Below are 13,451 nucleotides of genomic sequence, written 5' to 3' on the forward strand. Positions count from 1 at the left end.
GCAGCAGATTTCATTTAAATAACTGAACACAGCATCAAATCTGCTGCAGATCTGCTGCAGATCCTGTAGGTGTGAACGCACCCTTACTGAACACTTATCTCTAACACAACTCACATGCATTATCATCATTTTGTAATTGCTAAAAGTAATGCTTTACAAAGCCAACTGGAGAGGCCCAGCGTCCAAATGATTGTGACCCAGGAGTCAGTGATATGAATAAGACCTGTATGAAAGTTAAGGCTCCATTTACACGGCCGTGGTTCTGTCCCTAGTTGTGGACCTGTAAATGCCAACACAACATAGGACTAATATATTTCAATAGCCCTGTTCACACATCCGTGACCTGGTCCTTTGCGTCAGGGATAAAGATGAGCGAACCGGGTTCGAGTCGATCCGAACCCTCGGCATTTGATTAGCTGGGGCTGCTGAACTTGGATAAAGCTCTAAGGTTGTCTGGAAACCATGGATACAGCCAATGACTATACCCATGTTTTCCACATAGCCTTAGGGCTTTATCCAAGTTCAGCAGCCACCGCTAATCAAATGCCGAAAGTTCGGGTTCAGATGGACTCGAGCATGCTCCAGGTTCGTTCATCTCTAGGTCACGGATCACTATCTTTAATGTAGTACTCTGTGAAACACGGAGCACTACTGACGCACATTCCGTAGTGCAGCCCTCGATCACGGGGTACACTACAGACGTGTAAATAGTTCCTAAGCGGAGTGATAGCATTCTAGCTACATAAGTGTAAAAAAAAGGCAATACCCCCTTTAGCATATTTCACTTATTAATAAAAAGGTAATATAAAAACACACACAAAAAGGTAGATATACGTTTTATTGAATCAGTCACTATTTACAGGTCAAGTTCCAGTTACAGAATTGTTTGTTGTCCTAAATGGAGACAATATTGATCCAGGGAACGCTAGGATAGCTACTATATATCTACACATAGGTGATTATCAACAGAAAGTAATATTCTGTGTAAAAGACCCTAATATGAACTACTGTTAAAGAAAATAAATGGTTCAACTGCAAGACTGTGTACAAAGCCATGAATCTTCCACAAAGTGTGTGGGCTTGGGTGGAAGACCAAGCTCCCTCCTAACTGTAGTGTGCGTGCCACTGTAGTGTGCTACAAGCAATTCACTCTCCAGAATTCCACAATCCTCTCAATGTCATTCTGTCTCCTTGGAGAAAAGAAACTTAGTACCAAAACTGCTATCTCAGCAGTGCTGATGGGATTAAAGAAACGCTGAAGACAAAGGGTTATTTTACAGTTATATTAATGACCAACATGAATGAAAACCTTTGGGCAAGGGAGTAGGAAAATAAAGTGAAGAGGCAGGTTAATGCTAACAGTTTCTGGTGGAGGTGTACATGCTTCCGTTCTGCAATGTCAATACTACATAATATGCCTTCTACTTCAGGATTCAGACTGCTTTCAACTTTATATGCAAACCAAGGAGAATTTTTATTGTGAGCGCTAAATTTTAAATCCAGTGTTCAGTCTCATTCCACTTGCTCAATGCATATATTATACAATTTTACATGGGTGTAAAGTAGCCGATGCATAGCATTTTGCACTTCAATCTAACTCTTCAATAAACAAAAAAAAAACCCAATACCTCAGAGTTTTAAAAGTTGCAATGTGGACATTATTCAGAAGTTTGGAAAATACTGGCCGTGCTTGCTGCATGAGGCTGTCCAGAGTGAAGAAGTATAATAAAACTGTGTGTATGATGCAGGCAGTTAAAAGATTTCTAGGTATTAAACCTCTCCATAGCCTACAAGGGAGAAGACAATGCCATACATAGCAGCATGTTCATGAGACAATCAGCTTGTTGAGTCCGGGATCCTGGCAGAACTGGATTCTGAGCAATGATTTCATCAGAGCGCTGTCTTTAATTCACTAGTTATCATATAACAAAACACCAGTTGCTAATGCTAAAACCTACAAATTCGCAAAAAAATTAAAACAAAAACAAACTCTATTAAAGTGACAGGCTGAAGGTAGAGTACAGTCCAGGGGCCAGAGGTAACCCACTGTTAGCTCATAGCAGAGAATCAGCAGTCAAGAACTACTTGGATAAGAAGAGTCTTATTCCAGAGTGGATTCCTTGGGAATAAAGGTCTGAAGGATCCAAAGCACAGGGGGCAAGGAGAGTAGGTTTATGCATAGGTTCCACCAGTAATAAGGAGTTCATAGGCCGGATCACGAGTTCTTCTGCAGAGCACGATACATGCACACAGCATACCCAGGAGCTAAGACAGGAAGCAAACACAAGACATACCATGAGTTAAGCTGAGCTTTTTAGAAGAAAATTGTGCAATTGCCCGATTGTTGATAATACACTGCTGTAAATTATGCCTCTGACAGGCATCCTATAAGGGCCGGCCTCTTGTAGCACTCAAGTACAAAGGCAACAAAAATGGGTGCATTCATTGGACTATTACTGTCATAGGAAATCTTTGGCACCCCTCTTACCAGTTAGATTCTGAAATCAACATTAACCACTTAGATGCCATGGTCAGAACAGCTAACAGATAACAGAGTTATCTCTAAAGCAGAGGGGTGATCCAGTGTTAGAAAAACATGGCCACTTTCTTCCAGAGACAAAACAACTTGTCTCCAGTTCAGTTGTGGTTTGCAATTATGTTCCATTCACTTCAAATCGATTAGAGTTGCAAAACCTGCACCCAAACTGGAGACAAGAGTAGTGCTTGTTTTCACATAGAATACAACATTTAGGGCCCTATTACACAGTGCAATAATTGGCCAATTGTCGCTTTGTGTAATAAAAACAATGATTAGCTAATGAAACAATCTTTGCTGATAGTTTCTTTGCGCCCAGACCTAAAATCGGCCATCCTAGCATTTCGCACTGTGGCTTCAGACCCTAATGTGAACGCATACAGCTCACAAGAGAAGACCGGGAGCGTGGACAGTGAAGTATTTGTTTGGGCAAGGGCTGCACGGACATTGCTAAACAATTATCAGGCCGTATAATAGACCCAGTAAACGAACGCTCGTTTACAGTATTGATCAGGCCTTCATCGGCCTGTGTAATAGGACCCTTACTAAAGCACACATTAGAAGAGCTGACAGATACTCTTTAAAGGGGTTATACAGAGTTAGAAAAACATGGCCAAGTTTGGGTGGATTTTTGCGTTTCTGATCCATTGAAGTGAATAGAAAGTAATTGTAAACCACACCTCAACTGGAGACTAGTCGTGTTGTATTTGGAAGAAAGCGGTCATGTTTTTCTAAAACTAATGAGTATCTGTCAGCATTTCTAATGTGTGCTTTAGTAAATGTTGTATTCTCCATGAGGACAAAGCTGGAACACTTTTGGCACTATTCCTCTTCCTGAATATTTCCACTTGTCAATAGGACTTTTACCCTACACAGTCTGACACTATCCATGTTGACCAAGGGTCTCAAACTCGCGGCCCTCCAGCTGTTGCCAAACTACAATTCCCATCATGCCTGGACAGCCCATGCTAAAGCTTTGGCTGTCCAGGCCTGATGGGAATTGTAGTTTGGCAACAGCTGGAGGGCCGCGAGTTTGAGACCTCTGATGTTGACAGTGTCAGACTGTATAGGCACAACATGTATGCTACCGACAAAGTAACTTCCAGTTATCAATTGTACTGTACATTTCCAGGAACTTTACAATGTAGAATTTGAAGAAAAAAAATGTTGCAGAAATGTTGGCAGACATCTTGACTTGAATATCTACCAAGAGAGACATGCCAGAAGAGCTAACAGGTCTGTAAACAGCCTGTTCCTTAAAGGCCCCATTTACATGCAAAATCAGGGCATGCAGATATCTTACACACAATTAAATACAATTGGTAAATACACCCTTGTGGGTCTCTTTACAGAATTAAGTGTGAGGAAAAAAAGAAAAATCTTCATATTCACTGAAAAGGTAATGTTATCTCCTGGATCTCAAGTAGAGTTCAATGGAAACCTACAGTAGGTGTGGCAGATGTCAAGAATTTGTTTAAAAAAAAAAAAAGATTAAAAGATTAAATGTGTATGTGTTGTGACTAGTCTTTGTGCATGGCAAAAAGTGACTAGCACATAAAGAAATGAGCACTAGAAAATGTATTCTAGAAGCCCAGTTCTTTAGTTTGCATGCTGTTTATTGTGTGAGGTCTATGTACAAAGGTGACATTCAATATTTCTATTACATGAAACCAAACCCGTTGTTCAGGTTCCTGAAGCAATTTAAGCTACATAGTCATATTGGTACAAAAATAGGACAGCAATTACTAGTTAATAACTCTCAGATAGATAGAGCAAGAGTCTGCAGCATGCCAACATGAAACCAGTGAAAAAAAAAGTGTGGTTTTATTCCATCAAAAAGCAGAGGAAAAAACTGAATACGTTTAAACTTTGAGAGTCATCTTCAAGTAGAGAGAGAGTCTGATAGAGTTAAAAATGTTGTATTGTTTTTTCCTCTGCTTTTTGATTAAACAAACCACACTTTTTTCACTGTATGTTGGCAGGCTGGGGACTCTTGCTGTATACTTCAGGGATCCCTAGCCAAGGGACTATCACTGCTAGCACCTACATCGTACACTTCTGAAAGTGCGGCTTTTTTCTGGATATAGATTTTTTTTTTTCACACACACAGATACAGAACCCACAAATTCTAGTCACTTGTATGCTTATGATTTTTTTCTGAAAATGTGTGAAAAGAGCAGGTGTCCTCCACAGACAAAAGGTTTTTATCATTTCTAAATACTTTAACTGTATTACTTTAATGTAGTATGTATTTACAGCACGGGAACACCTTACCTGTATAGCAGCAAATGCTAGTGCAGCCCATATTACATACATCATTATTTCCTGCAGTTTTTCCACCACCAGTGCTTCACAGCCCTAGAAACACAAATAAATCACATTATATATGAATAAATGTTCGGCTCTTATTACAATTCTAAAAATGTATTTTTTGTGGAAATGTGAAAATTAACCACAAGCATCTTCATCTACAAACATAGTTAAATCATAAAGAGAAGGAATACATAGGCTGCAATAGTGCAATGGTCTGGTGTATGTGGCTTACCTCAGAGTACAGATCTCCAGGTCTGCTCATACTGCCTGTACAGTTAAACACACTGTCTCGGCAGCAACTTAACGGTACACTGTTATTCTTTGATTTCTCAAACCATTGGGTTTTCTCCCAGTCTGAATAGTTGTGAATTCCACAGCACTGAAGCTATAAATAGACAATCTCCAGTTAACATGCAGATAAGTACACATAATTGTTTATTTTACAAACATATAAGAGTAGAGGTTCTTAGGTTCTCAGCTAACAGCTCTTCCACCCAACACCTTCACACACTTGGTAGAGTGAGCTATCAATGATTAGAGGGCTACTACCAGAAACCTACGGTGGCAGCCTAACTCCAGAGAGACAAAAGGATTGGGTGCAGAAATTCAACATGACAGATGCTTTGAGAAACCCTTACACGTAAGAACTTCTGCTTACGCTACCAAAATAGGTTTGACAACTGTTCCAAATCTATATGGGGGCTTTTAGGTGTACTCTTACCTGTCTCTGAACATAATCGATTGCCCGACTTGCTGAGTCAGAGGAAACACCATTATATTGATTGAATACATTTGTAATGCTCTTATCGACTTCATCTTCAACCTGAGAAATAAAACACAACGCATATTAAACATCTTGATAGGTCTGTTAAGTGACCTTTAAGTGGTTATCCAGGTATAGTAAAACATGGCCGCTTTCTTCAAGAAACATCCCCTCTCTCGTCTCCAGTTTGGGTGTAGTTTCACAGCTCGGTTCCAATGACGTGAATGGATCTGAATTGCAATACCACACATAAGCTGAGGACAAGGGGTGGTGCTGTTTGTGCAAGAATGTAGCTGTGCTTTTTGTAATCCTGGTTCTCCAGGGGGAAATAAAAAGTAAAAAAAATTGTCTAGCAAAAAAAGCTTTTGTACTACTACCAATAGACGCATAAAAAAAAAAAAAACTAAATGATTGTAGAGAGGTCGAGGAATAAAAAAGAAAATTCTGAAGCAGGAAAGAACGGTTTTATGTTTTCCTACGTTGTCAGACATCAGGCACCCCCACGGATGCAGAAGAGACAATTTGCCTCTGTTCTCATGATCGGTGGGGTCCCTGTGCTCGCACCCATACCAATCACCAGGTTTTTCCCAACATCATATTTAGTCTACACTAAAGGAGAAAACAAAAGGTGATCTAAAAAAAAATTCTGATATCAATTACTGTGGATAACATAATTCACTTATTGCCAAAGGATAAGAGGCCTTTATCTGACACTTACTTTAGCTCTGTAGATGTATCCCAGAACGACCACAACAACTTCAGTCACAAATACCAAAAGCAAGATGATCACAAACTGTCAAAAGAAAAATGTCACAGGTTTTATTTCTATTTCCTATAACCATGGAAGGATCCAATAAAAAAAGAATTTATGAATGGTACAGGAAGCCTGGTTAAAGGGGTACTCCAGAGGGAAAAAAAATTCATATCAACTGGTTCCAGAAAATTACATATTTGCATTGTTACTTTTTATTTGAAAAATCTCAAGTCTTCCAGTACTTACTTAGCTGCTGTATGTCCTGCAGGAACCAGTGTATTCTTTCCAGTATTTCACAGCGCTCTCTGCTGCCACCTCTGTCTGTGGCAAGAACTGTCCAGAGCAGTAGAGGATTTCTATGGGCATTAGCTTATGCTCTTGAATGTCCCTGACACAGATCGAGAGTGCAGCAGAGAGAGCTGTGTCACACAGGAAAGAAAACACCACTTTCTGCAGTACAAATCTGTCTACCTCTTTCATACCAGTTGATTTGAAAAAAACATTTTTTAATCCCTTTAATAATAATGGATCTCAATTTAGAATGATATTGCACATGCTTGTAACCCATCAAATTAATTATCTATACACATAACTTATAAAAACATGTTAGAAAAAAAACCTTAATTTACATTGTTTACATGAAGACCCCCACTTATTCTATATTCAGATAGAATGACACGCATAACATTACTCCTCATGTATAGATCAAACCAAAACTAAAACAAAACACCTACAGCAGAGATCTCATTTGCAGATCGCATATAAAGATCTCCGTCAGCCACTGTCCTGCTTTTTGTATGTTAATTTTGTGTCTGTCAGTTAAAAGACGAATGGAGTCTCTCGAAGTAAACTATTAAAAGCAGAGTGATAGGATGTTTCTATACAAACTAAATCTAACACTGCGGGCTATTAAAGCAGGGAGCTATTCTTTGTATATACGTCTTGGAGGCACGTCTGAAGAGCAGTCTGGTCAACAATGCCGTTTCATATGCAAATAGTTAGTAAATAAAACAGCCCACAGCAGTATACTTTTAGAACAAGGGCAATATTACAAAGCCTGATGTGTATAGTAAATGAGTGTTATCGTGCTCATTGGCGCTCATTTACTGAGGCTCTGTAATCATGCAGCTGTTTGCTTTTATCAGCCAACGGCCACACATGCCCTATTCCATGGAGAGATGCGAGATTGACAGGGCAAAATTGAGCTGACAAACAAATGTTTACATTTGACCAGTAACAGACCAGTGTATGGCCCAGTTCACACTGAGCAAAAACTGCAGAATTCCGCGGTGGAGCTCTCCACCACACTCAGTGTTCTGCAGTATCTCTATGGGGGGGGGGGGGGGGGTTGCTTAGTGTGAACTGGGCCTAACAGGGCCTGTAAGGTGCCCACACACTTTATACACCAAAACTTGTTAAAAAAAAAATAAACTATATATATATATATACACACACACACACACTATATTGCATATGCGGGGATGGTATGCATTGGCATCGTTTCTTTCCCACTTTATAGGAAAACCTCCTATGACTTCCTATGTAAATTATTATTTTTCTATTGGGGAAGACACTTGTGACAGTGGTTTATATTCCTGCACAAGAAATAATTATTTGTCCTGACAAAGTGGGCAGTACAGAGATCCTCTATATATATATATATATATATATATATATATATATATATATATATATATATATATAATCTGATTGATCCACTGATGATAACAATGTGCATGGGCAGCTGTCCCCAAACAAAGGGAAACACTATGCTCTGCTGCTATATAAGCTAGGACATTTTCGGCACATCAACAGGATAAGTTATAAATATGAAATCTATGAGACCTCTGGAGCATCATGTGGAGTTGGGGGTAAACAACACACCTGGAAAGGCCTATTCATGTGTACAGCGCTCTTCATTCACGGTATGCTACGGACACAACCAAACCTTAGCTGTTTTAGTGTTTAAGAGGTTGTACAGGATAAATTCTTAGTTAGCCATGCTGCAGGAGAGCTGTCAGTAATATATACTGACCTATCCTGCACCGCCACTCTGCACCGTTGTCAGCGTTTTAACAACATTTGTTGATGTGTCGCTCCCACAAGAAATGGCCAGTAAGCATAGACTCTATACTGACCAGCCAATTCGTATGGGAGTGGCACGTCAGTGTTTGTCAAAATGCTGATAGAACGGACGGCATGGGAACTGGCAGCTGCAGTGGAGTGGGACAGGTAAGTATACATTACTGACATGTCCTCTGCAGCCCAGGAGCATGGCTAAATAAGAATTTATCCTAGACAAGAATAAAATGCTTTTAAAATTTTTACAACAGAACTTTAATAGTTCAGACTTGTAAACAGTATAAAATAAGAGTTATATGAGTACACATTTTTTATGAAACCTAACAGGCAAAGATGAGCCATAATAGATTTATACTCCATTTCCACACTACACGGGACTGACTGCTGCCCAAAAAAAAAAAAAAAGTAAACGGCATAATTTTTTACAGACTCAAATTCATGTACCTTCTGTGACCCAGATTTTATTTTATAATCACATTTCAGCTCCATGGGTCTAGTAAGGAGAAAGAATGAATTTCTCACTCAAGTCTAGAAGACTTTCACTTGTGAATGACACTGGAAGAGTTTCTTGCCATCAACCTATAAAGGAAGACTTACCGTAGCTAGGCCACAACGGCTTTCACGGATTGTGGCACAACAACCAATCAAGCCTATGATGAACAGGAGCGCCCCCGCAGCTATTATTATTACACCAGGAATCAGGGTGTAAACGTCTTGAAAGAAGTGATCATAATCATCATAGGTGATGAAGACATAGGCTCCCACATAGCATAGGATACCTGCTGCAGCCTAGGATAAAAAACAAAGATGTTAACAATATAACCTGCTCATAAAACTATTATTTCACGTGATGTCACAGAGACATGTCAAAAGTTTTCATCAGTTGGGGTCTGGGTTCTGAGCACGTCTTCAGTAGAGATGAGCGAACCAGACGGATTTCTGGTTCGTATGAATCAGAAGTCTCGACGGCTGACTCCCGCTGTCTGCCTGCTCCGTGCAGCGGGTGGATACATCGTAAGGAACGCCTGGAAAACTGGGATACAGCCATTCGCTGTATCCCAGTTTTCCAGGCGTTCCTTACGATGTATCCACCCGCTGCACCGAGCCGGCAGACAGCGGGAGTAGCCGTCGAGACTACTGATTCATACAAACCAGAAATCCGGCTGGTTAGCTCATCTCTAGTCTTCAGCTAGCACAAGACAACTGGGAGAAAACAACCCCCCCCCCCTCCCTTCTGATGAGCAGCCCCTTTAACAATTTAATCTTTCTACAGGTCTATGATATGTCAGTTTTCTAAAATGGACAGGACAGACTTCTCTTTTTAAATCCATTCCTGGCTTTGGCTTAAAATCTGTCAGATATCTGTTGGTGTAATAGGACCCTTAGGGCCCTATTACACCAACAGACTATCTGACAGATTTTTTTTAAGCCAAAGCCAGGAATGGATTTGAAAAGAGGAGAAATCTCTCTTTCCTTATTATCTTATAATATATTATCTGTTCTATGTTTATAGTCAACTCCTGGCTTTGGCTCAAAAAAAATCTGTTAGATAATCTGTTGGTGTAATAGGGCCCTTCAACAAACATCTCCAGAATGGATCTAAGGGCCATAGACATCTCTATTGTCTCTTATCAGTGTCTGGACATCTTCCTAAACAGAATCCACTAGGAGCAGTCATGTGGATTTTCAGGAAGTTTATTATGCCCAAATTCTTTAGAAATCAGATCCTAGGAACCGAAATTATAAAAGACAATGTGGAACCAACTAAGGACAAGCACAAAAGTACAGACATTGATATTGACCTAAAAGACGCAGTGACCCTCTTTTAAACCAATCTGAGTAACTTAAAAAGCACACAGGGCTCCAGACAACTTATAACTGTCCCTGGACTACAGGGTATGGAAGACCATGCTGGAGACTGTTGTGCACAGCATTGAGGTTACATATATAGACACAAGTGACTGTGGTTGGATAGCTCAGTCTTCAGTAACTGCTGCTTTCAATGTTTTCTATGTACAGTAAGATGTCTGCTGCTAGGAAAAACCATGGACAACTATGCATTTACAATGGTAACTGCACAGGGTAAGGCCTCATGCATACACACTGTGCACGGTCCATATACACGGTCGGTATGCAACAGAACAGAATATAAGACCTCCTGGTATTATTCTGATGCCGGGAGACGGCTGTGACGGTACAGTACCACAAAGACAAACTGATTCCAAGCTCCTGCCATCATAATAACACATGATGCTGTGAGGCCTGATAATTATTTCCTCTGCACACCATCCGTATATATATGTACCAGCACAGAACATGTGCATGAGGTATAAGACCAGATGCTGTGAGCTGAAGATCAGATACAATATTTTCCAATATGACTGGAAATCATCTTTTAATAGCCAGCAATTGATGCGAGATCTGCTTCATCAGAAAGAAAAGCTTATCATCCTGTATCAACAATCAGAGCCCTGCTGTTTCTGCGGAGCCACAGCACAGCAGGAGGGTCTGAGGACAAGAGACGTCTCACTGAGATCTATGGATGGGAGATAAGTCCCTATTATGCGCCTCTTTTCCTCATTTACATTAATAAATCAACCAAACAAAAAAGCATCAGTTTAAGGGCCCTATTACACACATCTGACAGCTCACTGAAGCCAAAGCCACGAACAGACTACAAACAGATCATAAAGGAAAGACTGATATTTCACCTGTTTTTAAATCCATTCCTGGCTTTGGCCTCAAAAATCAGATGTCTCAGATAATCTGTGTATGTAATAGGGCCTTGAGTCCTATAGAACCCATTTCTATGTAAAACAATACTGCAGTGTGAAGCAAACATGTAAAGGTTAAACTTCTGCCCCGCAGTAAGGGAACTGGCATAACTGCATAACTAGGAATATATCTCACATCTTATTCACAGAAAGGAATGGCTGTAGTTTCTTGGGGCCATATTACAGGGCCCGATCAGTGATGTACACGAGCACCAATCTGGTAGATCAGCTGTGCCTATAAGGTCATATGTAACTGAAGTGGTCCATTCACTTTAATCCCCTTCTGAAGGACCCGGGCTGTGCCAAGGGGCCACTGAAAACTAAGCTCTGCAATGGCTTACCATGGGAAACATTCTCCTGCACTGCACCTGATGAGTCTCCCCCAATCTGACTACAAATCTGCTACTGCCATATAACTTTTTGGGTTCATCTATGCTACGTTGATAGGCGTTCCTAATACTGGCCAGTAAAACAGCCCAGCAGGCTACTAAATCAGAGACCATTGCAAAGGTGACATCTCCTATACTGGGTTTCTGATAGAATTTCTATACAGTGCAGAGAAGTAAACCCACAGCCATTTACTCATGCAGCACCTCGGCACAGTAATAGGAGACAGGGAGCTGGATGTCACATGTAACTGATCCCTGGAGGACGGATGGAATTTCCATCAGAAATGCACCAAAGGCAGTGACTACCACACACAACATGAAGGTCCCACCTGGGCACCATGCACACACATAAGTGCGCAATGAAAAGGTCTAGCCTTAGTACCATGCACAAACAAGCATGCAACATAAAAAGGTCTGGCCTCAGCACCACACACACACGCGCACGCTAAAGGTCCAGCCTAAGCACACATACAAGCGCAAGCTAAAGGTCCAGCCTAAGCACACATACAAGCGCAAGCTAAAGGTCCAGCCTAAGCACACATACAAGCGCAAGCTAAAGGTCCAGCCTAAGCACACATACAAGTGCAAGCTAAAGGTCCAGCCTAAGCACACATACAAGCGCAAGCTAAAGGTCCAGCCTAAGCACACATACAAGCGCAAGCTAAAGGTCCAGCCTAAGCACACATACAAGCGCAAGCTAAAGGTCCAGCCTAAGCACACATACAAGCGCAAGCTAAAGGTCCAGCCTAAGCACACATACAAGAGCAAGCTAAAGGTCCAGCCTAAGCGCACACACACAAGTGCACGCTAAAGGTCCAGCCTAAGCATGAGGCACATCATATAAAAGGTCCAGCCTAAGCATTAGGCACATCATATAAAAGGTCCAGCCTAAGCATTAGGCACATCATATAAAAGGTCCAGCCTAAGCATTAGGCACATCATATAAAAGGTCCAGCCTAAGCATTAGGCACATCATATAAAAGGTCCAGCCTAAGCATTAGGCACATCATATAAAAGGTCCAGCCTAAGCATTAGGCACATCATATAAAAGGTCCAGCCTAAGCATTAGGCACATCATATAAAAGGTCCAGCCTAAGCATTAGGCACATCATATAAAAGGTCCAGCCTAAGCATGAGGCACATCATATAAAAGGTCCAGCCTAAGCATGAGGCACATCATATAAAAGGTCCAGCCTAAGCATTAGGCACATCATATAAAGGTCCAGCCTAAGCACACATACAAGGGCAAGCTGTCCGGCCTGACCACCAGGCACAGAATGTAAAGATCCGGCATCAGCATTACACACATAATATAAAGGTCCGGTGCCGACATAAGCATTACTACAGCGGAGAATACCTGTGACACGGCAGCAAAGCGCTGCACTCCTAGCCTGCCCCCTGCCACATAACATGTCTCACATGACCTCAACAACACTGTACAGCACCGAGGACACCGAGCGCCAAACTAGCCGTCCCGCCGCAGCCTTACCCAGAAGATGAGGTTCAGGAAGACCAGGACGGTCTTGGAGGAGATCACCTCGCACTGCCCCATCTCTCCGCTCATAAGATGGCGGCCCCACTGTGTGACGCAGCTCCCGGCTCACGAGCTCCCCAGGCAACCAGTCTCCGCCACGCCCACAGTTGACGCATTGCCGTAAGGTGACACCACTTGCCGTGTACGCCCACGTCTGAAGAACAGTCCTCCATGTTTGTTTAGGGCGGTATGTGTGGGTCCGCCGTGAGGCGGCTGCTCCTGATTGTTATGGTATTTGCAGTGTATGGCACAGAGTGGAGCAGCCTGGGCTTCATTGAAATCCATACAGACAAATGAAACTGATTT

General features: G+C 41.5%; 1 protein-coding gene across 1 annotated transcript; it reads right to left on the minus strand.

Moving 5' to 3' along the window:
• Nucleotides 1–819: 819 nt before the first annotated feature.
• TSPAN3 (tetraspanin 3) lies at nt 820–13,220 on the minus strand. The gene is made up of 7 exons (XM_069980246.1): nt 13,101–13,220; nt 9,046–9,237; nt 6,331–6,405; nt 5,571–5,672; nt 5,082–5,234; nt 4,811–4,894; nt 820–2,265 (listed from the first exon to the last, which is right to left on the minus strand). Exons 1-7 carry the CDS (start codon nt 13,173–13,175, stop codon nt 2,173–2,175), a joined length of 774 nt encoding a protein of 257 aa, XP_069836347.1. The 5' UTR covers nt 13,176–13,220; the 3' UTR covers nt 820–2,172.
• Between the last annotated feature and the right edge of the window lie 231 nt (nt 13,221–13,451).

The sequence above is a fragment of the Dendropsophus ebraccatus genome, chromosome 1, assembly GCF_027789765.1.
Source record: "Dendropsophus ebraccatus isolate aDenEbr1 chromosome 1, aDenEbr1.pat, whole genome shotgun sequence".
Taxonomy (NCBI): Eukaryota; Metazoa; Chordata; class Amphibia; order Anura; family Hylidae; genus Dendropsophus; species Dendropsophus ebraccatus.